This window comes from Panulirus ornatus, chromosome 39, assembly GCF_036320965.1.
Source record: "Panulirus ornatus isolate Po-2019 chromosome 39, ASM3632096v1, whole genome shotgun sequence".
In the NCBI taxonomy this organism is placed as follows: domain Eukaryota; kingdom Metazoa; phylum Arthropoda; class Malacostraca; order Decapoda; family Palinuridae; genus Panulirus; species Panulirus ornatus.
In genome coordinates, this window is record NC_092262.1 from 10,263,147 (window position 1) to 10,282,746 (window position 19,600).

At 45.5% G+C, this 19,600-nt stretch overlaps 2 protein-coding genes and 1 long non-coding RNA gene across 3 annotated transcripts; 1 reads left to right on the plus strand and 2 right to left on the minus strand.

Moving 5' to 3' along the window:
- Window positions 1-6,064: 6,064 nt before the first annotated feature.
- LOC139761116 (uncharacterized) lies at window positions 6,065-10,478 on the minus strand. The gene is made up of 3 exons (XM_071685041.1): window positions 8,695-10,478; window positions 7,580-7,654; window positions 6,065-7,382 (listed from the first exon to the last, which is right to left on the minus strand). Exons 1-3 carry the CDS (start codon window positions 8,704-8,706, stop codon window positions 6,573-6,575), a joined length of 897 nt encoding a protein of 298 aa, XP_071541142.1. The 5' UTR covers window positions 8,707-10,478; the 3' UTR covers window positions 6,065-6,572.
- A 148-nt stretch (window positions 10,479-10,626) lies between these two features.
- LOC139761117 (uncharacterized) lies at window positions 10,627-12,697 on the minus strand. The gene is made up of 3 exons (XR_011715459.1): window positions 11,263-12,697; window positions 10,940-11,012; window positions 10,627-10,762 (listed from the first exon to the last, which is right to left on the minus strand). It is a non-coding gene; the product is annotated as an uncharacterized lncRNA (long non-coding RNA).
- A 3,305-nt stretch (window positions 12,698-16,002) lies between these two features.
- On the plus strand, window positions 16,003-17,225 carry LOC139761120 (pro-resilin-like). The gene is made up of 3 exons (XM_071685047.1): window positions 16,003-16,069; window positions 16,403-16,477; window positions 16,661-17,225. The coding sequence occupies exons 1-3, from the start codon at window positions 16,058-16,060 to the stop codon at window positions 16,943-16,945; spliced, it is 372 nt and encodes a 123-aa protein (XP_071541148.1). The 5' UTR covers window positions 16,003-16,057; the 3' UTR covers window positions 16,946-17,225.
- Window positions 17,226-19,600: the final 2,375 nt, after the last annotated feature.

A 19,600-nucleotide genomic window follows, 5' to 3' on the forward strand; every position in this document is an offset into this window, starting at 1 on the left:
GAATGGGATGTATTTGGGGAAGCAGTGATGGCTTGCGCAAAAGATGCTTGTGGCATGAGAAGCGTGGGAGGTGAGTTGATTAGAAAGGGTAGTGAGCGGTGGGATGAAGAAGTAAGATTATTAGTGAAAGAGAAGAGAGAGGCATTTGGACGATTTTTGCAGGGAAAAAATGCAAATGAGTGGGAGATTTATAAAAGAAAGATTTATAAAAGAAAGAGACAGGAGGTTAAGAGAAAGGTGCAAGGGGTGAAAAAGAGGGCAAATGAGAGTTGGGGTGAGAGAGTATCATTAAATTTTAGGGAGAATAAAAAGATGTTCTGGAAGGAGGTAAATAAAGTGCGTAAGACAAGGGAGCAAATGGGAACTTCAGTGAAGGGGGCTAATGGGGAGGTGACAACAAGTAGTGGTGATGTGAGAAGGAGATGGAGTGAGTATTTTGAAGGTTTGTTGAATGTGTTTGATGATAGAGTGGCAGATATAGGGTGTTTTGGTCGAGGTGGTGTGCAAAGTGAGAGGGTTAGGGAAAATGATTTGGTAAACAGAGAAGAAGTAGTAAAAGCTTTGCGGAAGATGAAAGCCGGCAAGGCAGCAGGTTTGGATGATATTGCAGTGGAATTTTTTTAAAAAAGGGGGTGACTGTATTGTTGACTGGTTGGTAAGGTTATTTAATGTATGTATGACTCATGGTGAGGTGCCTGAGGATTGGCGGAATGAGTGCTCAAATTACAGAGGTATAAGTTTGTTGAGTATTCCTGGTAAATTATATGGGAGGGTATTGATTGAGAGGGTGAAGGCATGTACAGTGCATCAGATTGGGGAAGAGCAGTGTGGTTTCAGAAGTGGTAGAGGATGTGTGGATCAGGTGTTTGCTTTGAAGAATGTATGTGAGAAATACTTAGAAAAGCAAATGGATTTGTATGTAGCATTTATGGATCTGGAGAAGGTATATGATAGAGTTGATAGAGATGCTCTGTGGAGGGTACTAAGAATATATGGTGTGGGAGGCAAGTTGTTAGAAGCAGTAAAAAGTTTTTATTGAGGATGTAAGGCATGTGTACGTGTAGGAAGAGAGGAAAGTTATTGCTTCTCAGTGAATGTAGGTTTGCGGCAGGGGTGTGTGATGTCTCCATGGTTGTTTAATTTGTTTATGGATGGGGTTGTTAGGGAGATGTATGCAAGAGTTTAGGAAAGAGGGCCAAGTATGAAGTCTGTTGGGGATGAGAGAGCTTGGGAAGTGAGTCAGTTGTTGTTCGCCGATGATACAGCACTGGTGGCTGATTCATGTGAGAAACTGCAGAGGCTGGTGACTGAGTTTGGTAAAGTGTGTGAAAGAAGAAAGTGAAGAGTAAATGTGAATAAGAGCAAGGTTATTATGTGCAGTAGGGTTGAGGGTCAAGTCAATTGGGAGGTAAGTTTGAATGGAGAAAAACTGGAGGAAGTAAAGTGTTTTAGATATCTGGGAGTGGATCTGGCAGCGGATGGAACCATGGAAGCAGAAGTGAATCATAGGTTAGGGGAGGGGGCGAAAATCCTGGGAGCCTTGAAGAATATGTGGAAGTCGAGAACATTATCTCGGAAAGCAAAAATGGGTATGTTGGAAGGAATAGTGGCTCCAACTATGTTGTATGGTTGCGAGGTGTGGGCTATGGATAGAGTTGTGTGGAGGAGGGTGGATGTGCTGGAAATGAGATGTTTGAGGACAATATGTGGTGTGAGGTGGTTTGATCAAGTAAGTAACGTAAGGGTAAGAGAGATGTGTGGAAATAAAAAGAGCGTGGTTGAGAGAGCAGAAGAGGGTGTTTTGAAATGGTTTATGCACATGGAGAGAATGAGTGAGGAAAGATTGACCAAGAGGATATATGTGTCGGAGGTGGAGGGAACGAGGAGAAGTGGGAGACCAAATTGGAGATGGAAAGATGGAGTGAAAAAGATTTTGAATGATCGGGGCCTGAACATCCAGGAGGGTGAAAGGCAGGCAAGGAATAGAGTGAATTGGAACGATGTGGTATACCGGGGTCGTTTGCGAGGTAGCGCAAGGAAACAGACGAAAGAAATGGCCCAACCCACCCCCATACACATGTATATACATGCACGTCCACACACGCAAATATACATACTTATACATCTCAATGTACACATATATATACACACACAGACACATACATATATACCCATGCACACAATTCACACTGTCTGCCTTTATTCATTCCCATCGCCACCTCACCACACATGGAATACCATCCCCCTCTCCCCTCATGTGTACGAGGTAGCGCTAGGAAAAGACAACAAAGGCCCCATTCGTTCACGCTCAGTCTCTAGCTGTCATGCAATAATGCCCGAAACCACAGCTCCCTTTCCACATCCAGGCCCCACACAACTTTCCATGGTTTACCCCAGACGCTTCACATGCCCTGATTCAATCCACTGACAGCACGTCAACCCTGGTATACCACATCGATCCAATTCACTCTATTCCTTGCCCGCCTTTCACCCTCCTGCATGTTCAGGCCCCGATCACTCAAAATCTTTTTCACTCCATCTTTTCACCTCCAATTTGGTCTCCCACTTCTCCTCGTTCCCTCCACCTCCGACAATCTTTCTGGTCAATGTGGTCAACCTTTCCTCACTCATTCTCTCCATGTGCCCAAACCATTTCAAAACACCCTCTTCTGCTCTCTCAACCACGCTCTTTTTATTTCCACACATCTCTCTTACCCTTACATTACTTACTCGATTTGTATGTAGCATTTATGGATCTGGAGAAGGTATATGATAGAGTTGATAGAGATGCTCTGTGGAAGGTATTAAGAATATATGGTGTGGGAGGCAAGTTGTTAGAAGCAGTGAAAAGTTTTTATCGAGGATGTAAGGCATGTGTACGTGTAGGAAGAGAGGAAAGTGATTGGTTCTCAGTGAATGTAGGTTTGCGGCAGGGGTGTGTGATGTCTCCATGGTTGTTTAATTTGTTTATGCATGGGGTTGTTTGGGAGGTGAATGCAAGAGTTTTGGAAAGAGGGGCAAGTATGAAGTCCGTTGTGGATGAGAGAGCTTGGGAAGTGAGTCAGTTGTTGTTCGCTGATGATACAGCACTGGTGGCTGATTCATGTGAGAAACTGCAGAAGCTGGTGACTGAATTTGGTAAAGTGTGTGAAAGAAGAAAGTTAAGAGTAAATGTGAATAAGAGCACGGTTATTGTGTGCAGTAGGGTTGAGGGTCAAGTCAATTGGGAGGTAAGTTTGAATGGAGAAAAACTGGAGGAAGTAAAGTGTTTTAGATATCTGGGAGTGGATCTGGCAGCGGATGGAACCATGGAAGCGGAAGTGGATCATAGGGTGGGGGAGGGTGCAAAAATCCTGGGGGCCTTGAAGAATGTGTGGAAGTCGAGAACATTATCTCGGAAAGCAAAAATGGGTATGTTTGAAGGAATAGTGGTTCCAACAATGTTGTATGGTTGCGAGGCGTGGGCTATGGATAGAGTTGTGCGCAGGAGGATGGATGTGCTGGAAATGAGATGTTTGAGGACAATGTGTGGTGTGAGGTGGTTTGATCGAGTGAGTAACGTAAGGGTAAGAGAGATGTGTGGAAATAAAAAGAGCGTGGTTGAGAGAGCAGAAGAGGGTGTTTTGAAGTGGTTTGGGCACATGGAGAGAATGAGTGAGGAAAGATTGACCAAGAGGATATATGTGTCGGAGGTGGAGGGAACGAGGAGAAGAGGGAGACCAAATTGGAGGTGGAAAGATTGAGTGAAAAAGATTTTGTGTGATCGGGGCCTGAAAATGCAGGAGGCTGAAAGGAGGGCAAGGAATAGAGTGAATTGGAGCGATGTGGTATACCGGGGTTGACGTGCTGTCAGTGGATTGAATCAAGGCATGTGAAGCGTCTGGGGTAAACCATGGAAAGCTGTGTAGGTATGTATATTTGCGTGTGTGGACGTATGTATATACATGTGTATGGGGGGGGTTGGGCCATTTCTTTCGTCTGTTTCCTTGCGCTACCTCGCAAACGCGGGAGACAGCGACAAAGTATAATAATAAATTTTTTTTTTTTTTTTTTTTTTTTTTTTTTTTTTTTTTTTTTTTTGTCGCTGTCTCCCGCGTTTGCGAGGTAGCGAGCCTTCGAGGAGGATGATCACTCCCCGCGTGACTCCTTCTTCTGTTTCCCATTTTAGAAAGTTAATACATATATATGTATAAAGGGAGGGAGTGTTTCATCTTAGCGTTCGTAGGCAACATACAGCACGAACTGTAGCAAGGAATAGTCGGTTTCTACCATCCGTAAGCACCAGGAACTGACCTGACAATACATTTTCTCCAACCTTTCCAGAAGGGAGACAGAGAGGAAAAAAATAAAGGTCTTATGTCTTTTTCCATCGGTATAAAAACTTCCCATTCGTCAGTGCTTTTCCCGTGTTACAATTCCCACTTCGTGATGAACGAATTTAAACCACCACCACCCCTCACACCTCCCGAAGAGACGAGGTGATTCAGCAGCACTTAAACAAAGTGCCAAAGGTAGGAGGAAGGGGGGAGGGGCAGCATGACGTCACACACGGAGGTCAAGGATGATAGCTACGTCGTGACTGACCTACCCTGACCTGCCTGGTTGAGAGGTCTGAAACACGCCCGAGAAAAGTGTATGGGGTCAAATCTCATTTAGTGTGCCTCGCATTCACTGAATTTATATCCTGACCCCCAAAACATTTTCCCTTCTGAGGTTCGCGTCTTAACAACAGCATTTTTATGTTATTATTTAAAGAGAAATTCTGTCTTATTGTTGACTTTTAGTTCATATTTCTGTCCATTTCGTCAAGGAGCTGTCAGCTGCTTTGCGTCGCTAAGAGGGAAGTGTTTTGGACAGCCCTTGAGCAAGACAGACAGCACGAAGCCACTGAGCACGACGGTACGACCCCCCCTTGAACACGACGGTACGACCCTTGAGCACGGCGGTACGACCCCTTGAGCACGACGATACGACCATTGTGCACGGCGGTACGACCATTGTGCACGACGATACGACCATTGTGCACGACGGTACGACCCCCTGAGCACGACGGTACGACCATCGAACACGACGGTACGACCCCCGAACACGACGGTGCGACCCCCCGAACACAACGGTACGACCATCGAGCACGACGGTACGACCATCGAACACGACGGTACGACCCTTGAGCACGACGGTACGACCATTGTGCACGACGGTACGACTCCTGTGGCGACTGTACAAGTATGATGGCTTGGCCTTTTGACCTGAGCTAGGTCATGTCGTCACGCCTCCATACCCACCCAAGGGTCGTACCGTCGTATTTAGATGTCGTACCGTCGTGGTACATGGTGGAGATCCTGGACCACGACACGGATGTAAAACTATGACCAGAATGAAGGTTTGCCTTGCGTCCGGGTCGAGTTGCGGTACAACTGTGTGCTGGCTGGCTGACCGCTGCAACTAATGTGTCTTCGTGGACATTCTCGCACCAAGGAAGCTGCCCCTCCCTGCCCCTTGCGTGGTGCGCAGGCCATTTGTTACCAACGCTCATAAGGTCAACTGTGAGCTACAGGTGTATAAGGTCAGTTATGAGCCATAGGTTCTATTTCTTATCTTGACGGAAGACATGTTCTAAGTCTTTATCGTGTTCCAATAATTTTTCATTGAGGTTTCATTTTCGTTCATTCGTACGCCGTTCAAGGTTTGCTGTGAGTTAGACACGAATGATAAGCTTCTGTAGTTCTATATTTTTATGTAAAATCACGACAGGTAATACAGAGTGTGTATGTGTTGCATAGTGTCCACATCACAGATAGTGTTCAATGCCCCCCAGACATGTGCCAGTTGTGCTTTCTCGTCTGCGTTAGGACGCCACTAATTTCTATATTTCTAAACAGGTTCATTTCACTGGACTTCTCATGCCTCGAAGATGCCATTTCCATCGTAAATACTTCGATAACTTACCCATAATTACTCCCCTAAATTGTCGTGTACTCACGTGTATTCATACATGAAAAAGTACATCACTCAACTTCAGTGGTTCCTTATGGTGGACGTGGTCAACTTACTGTGCGCTGCAGGTTTCTCTTGTTCTTGACACGTAAGGCAATCGCTAGACTTCCTTACGTGTCTGAGATTATTCCATATATATTTTTCGCTGCTGACTTTTTTGTCATAACTTTTTTCCACCAACTTGGGAAGCTGTGTGACTGGTTATGGACAAGTAATATCTACGAAATGACTAAACTGCTTGTTAGATTCGTTTGAGTGGTTAACAACCCAATTATTGTTCTACTATGTCCTGTCTTTGTGGTTCTAGAGTGTAGGCTTGTCTGGTACTTCTAGTTTATCCTAGAAATATATAGTTCTAGTACAGGAATTAATTTGTACACGAGTCTTATGTACTCTACAAGATTTATTCACAATACAGCAGATTATCCTACATAAACAGAGGACATTTGAGTGGATGTTGTCGCAAGAGACGGCTGGAGAGGGATGTCAGTTGGGGACGCCCTAGGAGCGATCGAGAGGGATGTCAGTTGGGGACGCCCTAGGAGCGATCGAGAGGGATGTCAGTTGGGGACGCCCTAGGAGCGATCGAGAGGGATGTAAACAGGCGGCTGATAGGACTGGAGGGAGTGAGGGTGGGTGTAGTGGGTGATGGGGAGGGCTCGCCCTTCCTCAGACTCCTCCTCCGAGCGGCCGAGGAAGTACCGAGGCACAGGTGGGTTGTAGACCCGACGGTGGGGCCCTTCCTCCTCCTCCTCCTCCTCCGAGGAAGAGGAGGAGGAGGACTCCTGGGACTGCTCTGCTGAGTCGGGCCCTCTGAAGGGGACGTATACAAGGACCTCGCGAGACTCCTCCGCCTCAGGACTTGAGTACGAAGACCTTAGCGGGGCGTATGATGATGGCCTGGACGGGGCGTATGATGATGGCCTGGGCGGGGCGTATGATGGCCTGGGTGGGGCGTATGACGGTCTGGACGGGGCGTATGATGGCCGGGACGGGGCGTATGATGGCCTGGGCGGGGCGTATGATGGCCTGGGCGGGGCGTATGATGGTCTAGGTGGTGGTGGCGGGGCGTACACGGGAGCCTCACGCGACTCAGACTCCGGGGAGGAGTACCGTGGGGCACTGTACTCACGAGACTCGGAGGACTCCGGGTACTGGGCCTCGCCCTCGTAGGTCACCTCGGCCACGTAGCCTGAGTCCCCGTCCACGTAGTAGGTCACCTTCTGCAGGCGGGTGTCCGGCAGCTGCACGTAATACGACCCTTGGGTGTGGTCGTCCTCCCGGGCCTCCTGGTGGCCGAAGTCGATGCCGGAGTCGTCGTCTTTCAAGGCGTAACTGAAGTCGTACTTGGCCTCGTCCGACTCGAAAGAGTTTTCCTCCGAACTCTGAAAATAGAGACGAGATCATGTGTGGCGTTGTCTATATTTTCCGTATTTGTGTACAGTATTATGGCAGTTATAATACTTGAATTATCCTGAACAGAGACAATTAAGTTTATCATAATTCTATAGCCAACATGTCGGTCGTCCTTTGTTTAAGGAGACAGAATTTCAATACTTGGCCTCTGATCCATTGGTACTACCTGCGGAGATCTGTAGGAATGTGAGGGATGTCTGTCTGCCACGACCACGCCTACCAAACCCAGGAGCACAACACTCTATGAAACACGAGAGAAAACGGAAGGCAAACGTTATTTTAAGGGGGAACTATACAATAGTTTTCGACAGATTAAGCAAGAGAGAATATAGCTAAAATCTATTTTTTAGCTCCGCATCGAAACTAGCCATGGAAAATGGCAAACATTATGATGGACGAGTTTTATAGTTAATTTAGATTATTAAAACACACGAACGAACCTGTCAGGAAATGATAGTAGGCAAAGACCCAGAAATACATCAAGAAACTTGTGGGGTTAACGAATGTAAGAGTAGGTAACATACCTGCTAAATATCAGCAGAACTTATATGAACTTCACTTAGATTTCCATGTAGTCAAGATTTACCATAATGTTCAGTATTCCACATATATTTCACTAGTGCATTACCTACTTTGACATTAACGAACCCCATATTTCGCTTGATATGTGCCTACCCTGTACTGCCTTATCCAGTATGGTTTACTAAAGTATTATGCCCTGCGAAGTCATGAATTCTATTAACACTACGCTACCATTACATCACACAGCCATGTAATGGTAGCGTAGTGTTCACAGAATTCGTCAACAGATCTATGAACGATGCGGAACTACACTAAGAGGCCATCGCCAAATGCTTATTGTATGTCCAACGTGTCAGAATATCACATTTAAAATGTCCTACGACCCAGAATATCACATTTAAAATGTCTTGCTAGACAGAATATCACATTCAAAATGTCTTACGAGTCAGAATATCACATTTAAAATGTCTTACGAGTCAAAATATCACACTTAAAATGTCTTACGAGTCAAAATATCACTTTTAAAATGTCTTAAGAGGCAGAATATCACATTTAAAATGCCTTACGAGGCAGAATATCATTTAAAATATTCTGCGAGTCAGAATATCACATTTAAAATGTCTTGCTAGACAGAATATCTCATTTAAAATGTATTACGAGGCAGAATATCACATCTAAAATGTCCTTCGAGTCAGAATATCACATTTAGACTATCCTACGAGTCAGAATATCACATTTAAGATCCATGAGGCTCTTCACCCTATATAACATTGTGGAAGTACTGGAGGGCAACTGGGCACTCGACCCTCTGGAGTCTTCGGTATATATATATGTGTGTGCTCACCGATGACGTCACGGAGCCGTTTTCTATATGGCTTTGCCCAAGGTTTTGCGAAATGCAGATCACGCATTCCCCTGACAGCGATAATCAAGACATTTACTTCCGGGTGGGAAAATTCTGCCACTCTGGCCTTTTATTGATGTTCATTACCGCCAATGTACTTTAGTCTGGGGGTTAGAAATGGAGGTTTTTAGGTGGAGAGCCTTTGGTACAGAGGAACCATATAGTACTGCCAGAGAATTTTCGTGATGGTAGAGTTAGGTCGGGCGAAGGTCATGATCTCTGTATGACCCACCCAGGGCCACGTACTCTGGTTAGGGGCTGGTGGCCCCACGATGGGTGCGGCAGGTGGCAACAGTGGGTGTGGCAGGGTGGTACACTGGCTACGGTAGGTGGTGCAATGTTTCAGGTGGTAGAGTGGGTGCGGCAGGTGGTGAAGTGTTTCAGGTGGTAGAGTGGGTGCGGCAGGTGGTGCAATGTTTCAGGTGGTAGAGTGGGTGTGGTAGGTGGTGCAATGTTTCAGGTGGTAGAGTGGGTGCGGCAGGTGGTGCAGTGTTTCAGGTGGTAGAGTGGGTGCGGCAGGTGGTGCAATGTTCCAGGTGGTAGAGTGGGTGCGACAGGTAGTACACAGTGGGTGTGGCAGGATGTACAGTGGTTAAAACAGGTGGTGAAGAGAGTGCAACAGATGGCACTGTGCCCACAGTGGGTGGAGCAGGTAGGTGGGAGGGCCATGTAGACGCCACATTCTCCACGTTAGGTGGCACAGTGGGTGGAGCAGGTAGATGAGAGGGCCATGATTCCACCACTTAACATTTGCTGAATCACCAGTTAAGTCCATTTAATCCTGGTAGTGCACACTATTAATCCCCAACACAAAAGGATTTCATAACACGAATGTGACGCAGAGAACAGAAAAGTTTCGTCACAGAAAATGTATATAGTCGAAGGAATGTGCATAGTTCGTGATATCTAGGTGGGGGTTGGGGGGGATCTGAAGGGGAAATGTACATGATAAACAAAGGCAAAGTCATAGAAGGTTTTTGAGACATTTTGAGCCAGGTGCCTTTGAATTTGAGGAGCTCAAAATCCAAGGGAATGATTAGCTGTGGTAAGTTTATAGCTAGAGATCTGACAGTTTTGAGAAAACGCAGCCTTAGACACCTGGGTCTCGGAGGAGGAAGAAATTAAAAAAAAAGAAAATGGTTATTCTACAGCGAAGAGGTTGGGTTTGAGACTGTGCATGGTGCAGAAACGAACAGGAAAGAGAGCCAGGTCGTAGGAGCAGTGGCTAAAAGGGTGAGGTGCTGTTCTGTCGCTTGATAGTGATCAGATAGCGACCCCCTGGGAACCATCCAGTCTTCCTCGACCGGCGAAGACCGTCAGACAGAAGAACTGTAGCAGTGCATACTTGAAGTTAATAGATTCTACATCAGATATATTGTAGGTGAAATATGCAATGGAGAGAAGAAGATAAATGTTTTAAGAGAGAGAGAGAGAGAGAAAAATCCAGGAGCACCTGCCATTAGCCTGGTCAACACAGGTATATACAAGAACATTAGGTGCCAGGTTTGGTAACAGTGATGGAAGTGGCCATCAGGTGTGTGTGGGTGGAGGGGCGTCCCTGGGTAAGCAGTGGAGACATTGTGGCCGCCTTGGTTTAGTGGGACGCGCACAGAACCCTCTACAGAACCATCTGCCTTAGGGGGAACTGTACTGGGTCTGGGGTGGCTGGTACTCGCGAGACTCAGGGTACCTGGCCTCGCCCTCGTAGGAGACTTCGGCCACGAAGCCTGAGTCACCGTCCACGTAGTAAGTCACCCTCTGCAGACGACCGTCGGGAAGCTGTACAGTGTACGACCCTTGGGTGTGGTCGTGGTCTCGGGTCTCCTGTTGGCCGTAGGAGTTGCCTGAATCGCCGTCTTGCACAGCCCAGTCGAAGCCATAACTGGGAGACTCAAACTCCTCAGATGAGTCGTATCGAATAGGCTGGAAATACAATTGAATCCCATCTGATACATAAACTCATTACTCAAAGCAGTGATGATGAAGATATAAAGGATATATTTGCGACAGGTTTGCATTTCTCATCTGCTCTAGATTTTAGGCAATTGATTTACTCGAAGACGAAAAGGAAAACTGAGCGTATACTTTTCTGTTGCTTACCTAAAGGGGCATGATGAGGTGTAGGGACCTTGTGTGTAGCAGTTACGGGCACTACACCCACCTGTAACAACACCTGAAAGAGAAATTGAATAGACTGGGTCTAACGAGGGCATATGTAAATATGGTATTTCTTGACTTTCTTGTGAAAATGAAGTCTATTATTTTCTCCTTTCTCGGGGTCTGTTTACTGCATCAAACAATCAACTTTGAATATCAACCAGAGGAGATGATATCTCAAAAGTACTATGAAATTCTCTCAGTGTGTGACACAGGTACAAGGAAAATATGGCCAGGTAGAGCCAGGTGTTGCCAGAGCCGCTTACCTTCATGTTCATGGTGCAGAAGCGATCACAGCTTTGATGCTGGTAACCTGGCTGCTCACCTATTTATACCTGGACGAGTACAACTCCCAGGACAGCTTTCCCCCCCTTCCTCCCACCGTCCTATATTTACGAGACCAAAGATCATATACCCCCACCCACGGAAGGTCTTGTAACCCACATAAATACTGTGCTGTCACCTTCAACCATAAGATATAAGGGGTGATGGTGGGACATCCAGCACTTCGCACGTATGGAAAGACATACTGTCCCTTGATGAATTATGACCTCCCATTCAAGTCGCTGTGTATGATTCACACATCTCTCGTTACGGAACCAAATGTGGACCAAATCATTTGACGATATACGAGCGGAACGCTGTGGTGGTCCACACCCGTAAGTCTGTTATGTCTATCAAGGAATCAGCTATTACTCTTGATAACAGACCCTTTGTCAATGTCTCCCGCGTTAGCGAGGTAGCGCAAGGAAACAGACTAAAGAATGGCCTAACCCACCCATCTACACATGTATCTACATATATGTCCACACACGCACATATACATACCTATACATTTCAACGTATATATGAATATACAGACATATACATATACACACATGCACATATTCATACTTGCTGCCTTCATCCATTCCCGTCGCCACCCCGCCACACATGATATGACACCCCCACTGAAATAAGTCAGTGGGTAGTGATCCAATTGTAATCGGCGCTATCCATTATTTTCGACTGAATGTCATGGCATCTCCTGGAAAGACGATCTTTCTTAATGTATAGACGTTATAGGATTTAGAACCTCTCTCTGTGTGTAAGATAGAGAGTTGGATCACCTGGGGTCCGTCACTTGCCTTGTCTCATCCACATTGTCAGATGTCGGATCTCCCAGCCCGTCGGGTGATGAGGGAGGGGATTCTTCCGATTGTCAGTGACCTCACCCTCATCCTCCTCACAGCTCATGCCAAAACTCACACAGGCTCGTGAGGACGCTGGGAACAGTGCTCATGTGCTCTCCACAAACCTGTCACCGAAGGGGCACCTGTCCTACGCTATATGTACCTATCCTCATATCTCCCTATATCAGTGATCACCTGGAACGTCTCCCTTGATTTGTTGTGATAGTGAGAGGAAAATGACCTCATCATCTTGGAAGCTGCCCCAGCAGCAGGAACCAGTCTTAACCTCTTTCGTTCACTTCGCTCCTCTCTTGTCCAGAGGACAACATGAGGAAGGAGCCTGGAATGTTGATATTGTATTGTGCCAGCCACAGTTTCCGACCCTAGTGGTCACCTGGCACATCGTCGGCAGAAGGTGTCATGCCACACGTCTGCCCACATGACATTATTGGTCAACACATATTATAAAGAACACACAAACAGCGACTGTCAACACAGATGGAACACTTCCAAGAGATACCCAGCCTACACTGGACCAGATTGTTTTGAATATGCACGACACACAGGTGTTGTGGGGTCAACATGCAGGTGTTGGTACCCACTGGTGGGGTCAACATGCAGGTTTTGGTACCCACTGGAGGGGTCAACACGCAGGTGTTGGTACCCACTGGTGGGGTCAACATGCAGGTGTTGGTACCCACTGATGGGGTCAACATGCAGGTGTTGGTACCCACTGATGGGGTCAACATGCAGGTGTTGGTACCCACTGGTGGGGTCAACATGCAGGTGTTGGTACCCACTGGTGGGGTCAACATGCAGGTGTTGGTACCCACTGGTGGGGTCAACATGCAGGTGTTGGTACCCACTGATGGGGTCAACATGCAGGTGTTGGTACCCACTGATGGGGTCAACATGCAGGTGTTGGTACCCACTGGAGGGGTCAACATGCAGGTGTTGGTACCCACTGGTGAAGTCAGCAAGGTTACGAGGCACAATTGTCGAGTAGTATGTTAACTCACTGACCACGTCATTTCCAGGAGAGGCTGTCTGACCTCCATGTGTCTGTGTGATTACCTGTTTGTATTGAACAGGGAGGGAGTCTGACACTCGTGGGGCCCCTGAGACATTCTCTTCTTTCGTACAGCTTCTTCAATTTTTGCATTTCTGTCTGCGTTAACAGTGTTTTCACTTAGTCATTTCCATTCTTCCTCCTCCACCACTCTTGACACTAGAAAAGTACTTGTTCACAACGATCTTATTGAAGTCTTGCTCCATCTTTTGCCGTCTGGATCTTTCAAAGATGTTTACTCTCTATGTCATCAGTCTATTTTAAAGACTTAAAGGGTTGTGATCTGGTCACCCTTCACTCTTCTCTCTCCCAAGTTGGACAGATCCGAGGCCTCTAGCCTCTCCCTGTAATCCATCTCTCTTAACTCTGGCACCATCTTTGTTGGCCTCCTCTGGACCTCCTCTATTTGCTCTTCGTGCTTCTTCAGGTGCGGTGACCAAACTTGAAAAGCATATTCAAGTTTTGGCCTTATCTAGGATACGAGCAACTGGCTGAATATTTCCTGATCCATATACTTGAATGCTATTGTGATATTTGCCCTCAGACACTTGGGTCCTAAGTTGAAACTAGAGGCAGACTAGGTTTGTTGTCATCACCCAACACCCCCCATCTCCTCCCACTTCGATTTCAGAAGCCAATTTTGCAAGTCGATGGTAATCATGTCGATTCCTTGTTTGGTTGAGACCCATCCTCTTTAACTCAGGCTGAACTTCTTCAACTAGGTTACGTCAATCATCCACGACTCTCATACTATATGAAAAAAAAATGTTGCTTTACATATTTTCTAACGAGTTTCTTGATTTGTTATTCTGGTCTTTGGCTGTTTTGTCTTTGTATCTTTCGCAAGATTGCTTCACTGTCGGCATCAGTAAAATGGATTTCAGACACTCAGTGGTTGTTATTAAGTCATACCTTACTAGTCTCTATCGTAGAAGATGACAAATCTATGATTTCTAACTGTGGCACAGACGTTTGAATTTTCGTACCATCTTCCGTCACATTTCTCTCTGACTTTTCAACTACTTTTGTAAGTTTGCGGTGACCAAAGTTGTGAAGCATATTCTAGTGTTGGCCTCGTACAGGTGCTCAGCATCTGCTAAATGTATCCTCAGTCAGTTGCTCGATTTCAAAAAGCAGTCCTGATCATTTTCAGAGAGCATCAACTGTGCTGTTCCCCATGACTAGCCTATGTTTTATTGACTTCATAATTATTGTATTATTGACTTGATAATTATTATATTATTGACTTGATAATTATTGTATTATTGACTTCATAATTCTTGTATTATTGACTTCATAATTATTGTATTATTGACTTCATAATTCTTGTATTATTGACTTCATAATTCTTTAAAATATACTGGAATTCATACCCATAATTCATCAACATGTTATAGGGGCTTCTTACTCATAATTCATCTACGTATCATAGGGTTCTGTACTCATAATTCAACATATCATGTGCCCTTTGTACCCATACTTCATCAACATACTATATGGTTGTTGTACCCATAATACATTAACATATAGAGCTCCGTAGCATCTCCTACATATTTCTTTGTTAACTGACCCAGATGTTCTTTCGTTCAACGGATCTGTCTTGTATCCATTCGCATCCAGTGCGTATTTTAGCATCGTTCACGAAGAACAGAAAATAACACGAGAACAGTTTATGACTATGAGTTTACAACCAGGAAAAGAGATTGATCACTTGTCACTTATGCAAAAAAAAGTATATAAGTAGCGAGTGTACGTAAGATGCAGATAAAACCTAAAAGGACCAATTTCCATGTGGCTTTACCCGAACTTATGTATATATTCATCCATCAGGAGCAACGTCGAGGAAAATGTTCTAGTTTTTAAAGAGAGATGGTAGAACGTAGATGGGAGAACTTTCATATAACGAGCGACTTCTAGAAATGTTATTAACACCCAAAATAAAGCCTTGCCCAGCTGCTGTAAGCGACGCAATACGTCCATTCTGTCTTGACAGGTACTTTCTTGTCTTCATTTATGTATCTGAGTAATGTTCCTTCGTGGTCTCAGTCTCACTGTGCTACTCTTGTTCTTGAACTGAATCATAGACTCGTGTAACTGTACACAAGAGTCAACTTCCCGTTATGTTTGGACCGAGATTAGACCAGTGTACGAAAAGGAATGTTGGAGTCGCATTATCTACATCATCATCCTCAGTCCTTATCTTCACTATGATTGTTCTTATCATATGAATCCAAATTTGATTTTTATCAGGATCTTATACCACTATGGGGGTCAGGCTGGCGGCTCCCTCTACAATAAGATGACCTTTTGTGCCAAGCGAAGCCTCTCTCCACCATCTTAGGTCAAGGCCTATTTGTGACCTCTGTCCTTGACTGATCTCTGACCTCGAAACTGGGAAGGGCGGAAATCTGATATATGGCAGCCACTGTGCCACCACTCAAATAATCTTGATCTGAGAGAAAGAATTGAACTTGGTAGATTTATACTCGTTTTTGAACTTGCTGACGTCTGTGGTTGTCAAGTTCCATTAAACATTGTTGTGGTGGCAGATAGACAGGGAACTCTTGGAGGGAGTGAATGGTCCAGTGATTAGCTTCTGTGCCAGAGGCCTCACTATACCCATTGGATGAAATCTTTTGAATGTTGTAAGGGCTGAACGAGGTCAAAGCCCACACGAGGTCAAGACCGTTCAGGTCTATAACAGTAGCATCGTAAATGTAGGAGAACGTAAAAACCTGTCCTGCAGTCCTGGACGCGTCTGAGTATAAATAGAGGCAGGAGTCGGGTCATCTGCATCAAAGCTGTGTCAACCATCACACCATGAACACGAAGGTAGGTTCGCTCCCGAAGGAGGTGGTACATTGCTCGTTTGCTGCACGTAGTCTGACGAGGATTCGTCACAGCTTCGTTGTTGGTTGGTGCTTCACAGGTGTGAAGACAAGATTGGTGAAGTCTATGGCAGGTGGATATTAGTCTTAGTCCTCTTGAGTTGCTTCGACTACAAATTTATTTAGTAAATCGCCACAGAGGAAGCCATTCCTCCCTCTTGGCAGAGGGATACATATTTCTGCTTTGTGTGACAGGTCACGTTCGCCATTAAGCTTTTAAGTTCGCATTTCATCCGTGAATCAAGATGTGATGGTTATATTCTTGATTGCTTTACAGGTACTTCTTCTTCTTCTGGGTCTGGTAGCTGTGGCTGCCGCAGAGAAACCCAGATCAGTTTATTCCAGTCCCCCGGTAAGTCAAAATGAGAAGCATTTCTCGAACTGAACTGTTTGTTCTCGATGCATAGCCATCGATAAGCTGCCACATGTAATTATGACACGTTAGAAGAACTGCAGAACATGTATATAAGTATCTAAGACCTTGCTTGATAAAGAAGAACTGCTTAATAATATGACAATCATTCGCATTTGACAGGAACGATTTGAGACATTTGAGGAGGTTGAACCTCCCAAGTATGGCTTCGACTGGGCTGTGCAAGACGGCGAATCAGGCAACGCCTTCGACCACCAAGAGGCCCGAGACCACGACAACACCCAAGGGTCGTACACTGTACAGCTTCCCGACGGTCGTCTGCAGAGGGTGACTTACTACGTGGACGGTGACTCAGGCTTCGTGGCCGAAGTCACCTACGAGGGCGAGGCCAGGTACCCTGAGTCTCGGGAGTTCCAGCCACCTCAGACCCAGTACAGTTCTCCCTAAGAGCCTCCTGCAGTTCATGCCCTCAGCCCACAGACGCGTCAGAACTGTCCTCAGCAACGACCGATCGAGCCAGACCCTTATAGGCTGCTTCCATTTTCGTTGATCACTTCTCTTCTTGGATATAGAGGTCGAGGCTTTTCTCTCTCTCCCTGTAGCTTCTTCGCCTTCATCATTTCCTCCTAGCTTTCTACATGTAAGGGAGTATGAAATGTATCAAATGAATCTATGTGCTAAATTATTCATTAAAATATAGGGAATTCCAGACCAGAATTTTCTCTTTCAACTTGACCTATGTATACCCGCTGGGATGAGGTTAAGACTCGTCTCCTTAGTGCCATTCTGTCGGTAGAATACTGCAAGAGGTTAACACAATCTTGTTCTAGCTACTGACATATACTGAGCCACAGAGGTATATCGGATATCTTCATACACGTCATTTGTATTAGATATCTCCATACACGTAACATGTATCTGATATCTCCATACACGTAACATGTATCTGATATCTCCATACACGTACCATGTATCTGATATCTCCATACATGTAACATGTATCTGATATCTCCATACACAATAAACGAACTGTCACTGACAAGTGATTGTCGTCTCGTGTGCTTTGACATATGTGAAACAAAGTACTCTAGTCTATGCGACACTGATTTACGTTCAACTCCTTAAAGAAAAACTTATAATACTCTTTTGGAAATATCTTTCGATTTTTTCTCTTCTTTACGAGAAATATTTATTTCTCACTTCAGAAAATATCCAATTGCAATGTTGAGTGTCGAGGTTCAGTCCTAATCAGCAAGTTGCAGGTGTTGCATCCTTAAAAACAGGTCGGAAGACCTCCCTCTCCAAACACCTCCCACTCCAGTGTACCTCCTTGCCGTAACACTGGAGTGTGTGTAACCCAAGAGTTATAATTCCAGGCTTTGGAGTGATATATCTATGATAGCAGCAACATCCATCAAGCCAAACTCCAGCCAAGATTTATTTATTATCTTAGATACGTTCATTCGTACAAAGGCTGCAGGGCTTCGCAAAAATCATATGATAAAGAGGATTTTACAGGATTATTATCCCTCGAGATTTCCAGCTGGAATATCTCAAACTCACCACACCAAAACGCTTCTGAATATAACAAGTTTCTTATCTTTTCGTATTTCTTTCGTTAGAAGTCATCTTTTCTTTGCAATACTGAAGGTTGATTCGAACCATACCTTGAAATCAAAACAGTTCCGGTGGAGGTTCGGTACATTAAAGTCTCGACCTTTTGCTTTCTGCGTTGTTAGAGAAATGATACTCAAGACCAGAGTCTCGAAACATTCTAAGTCAGTGTTCACTATATTGACGGTGTTATGCTTCCGCTGCTCATGTACTTACAAGGTTGATTAAGGAGTTAAGGCGAGTGTAAACCCCCCCCCCCCCCCTCTCTCTCTCTCTCTCTCTCTCTCTCTCTCTCTCTCTCTCTCTCTCTCTCTCTCTCTCTCTCTCTCTCTCTCTCTCTCTCTCTCCGTAACACACAAGTAGTTATCACGCACACACACACACGCACACACACACAGACACACACACAAGGTGCCACTCTGGACCACAAACTAAACTGGAGGACACATGTCACTTGGTCTATTGATTACGAGAGTAAGGCGACTTCGATCAGGTCAACGAAGCCCCGGTAATATATGACTGATAACACGAAGGAGAAAATTTTACCCAAGGAAATATAGTATGATAAAGTGGGGGACACAGTGAGTGGAAGAATACCTCGATATTAGTATCAACAAACGAGAATTAAGCTGTTTACTCCAGCAGTGGGTACCAACACCTGCATGTTGACCCCACCAGTGGGTACCAACACCTGCATGTTGACCCCATCAGTGGGTACCAACACCTGCATGTTGACCCCACCAGTGGGTACCAACACCTGCATGTTGACCCCACCAGTGGGTACCAACACCTGCATGTTGACCCCATCAGTGGGTACCAACACCTGCATGTTGACCCCATCAGTGGGTACCAACACCTGCATGTTGACCCCACCAGTGGGTACCAACACCTGCATGTTGACCCCACCAGTGGGTACCAACACCTGCATGTTGACCCCACCAGTGGGTACCAACACCTGCATGTTGACCCCACCAGTGGGTACCAACACCTGCATGTTGACCCCATCAGTGGGTACCAACACCTGCGTGTCGTGCATATTCAAAACAATCTGGTCCAGTGTAGGCTGGGTATCTCTTAGAAGTATTTCACCTGTGTTGACAGTCGCTGTTTGTGTGTTCTTTATAATATGTGTTGACCAATAATGTCATGTAGGCAGACGTGTGGCATGACACCTTCTGCCGACGATGTGCCAGATGACCACTAGGGTCGGAAACCGTGGCTGGCACAAGACAATATCAACATTCCAGGCTCCTTCCTCACGTTGTCCTCTGGACAAGAGAGGAGCGAAGTGAACGAAAGTAGGTTAAGACTGGTTCCTGCTGCTGGGGCAGCTTCCAAGATGATGAGGTCATTTTCCTCTCACTATCACAACAAATCAAGGTGACGTTCCAGGTGATCACCGAGCCACGAAAACAAAATTTCATGACTATGATTTGATAGAAATTTCCATAAACAGATGCGACATAGCGAGTGACTGGGGTCGGAATA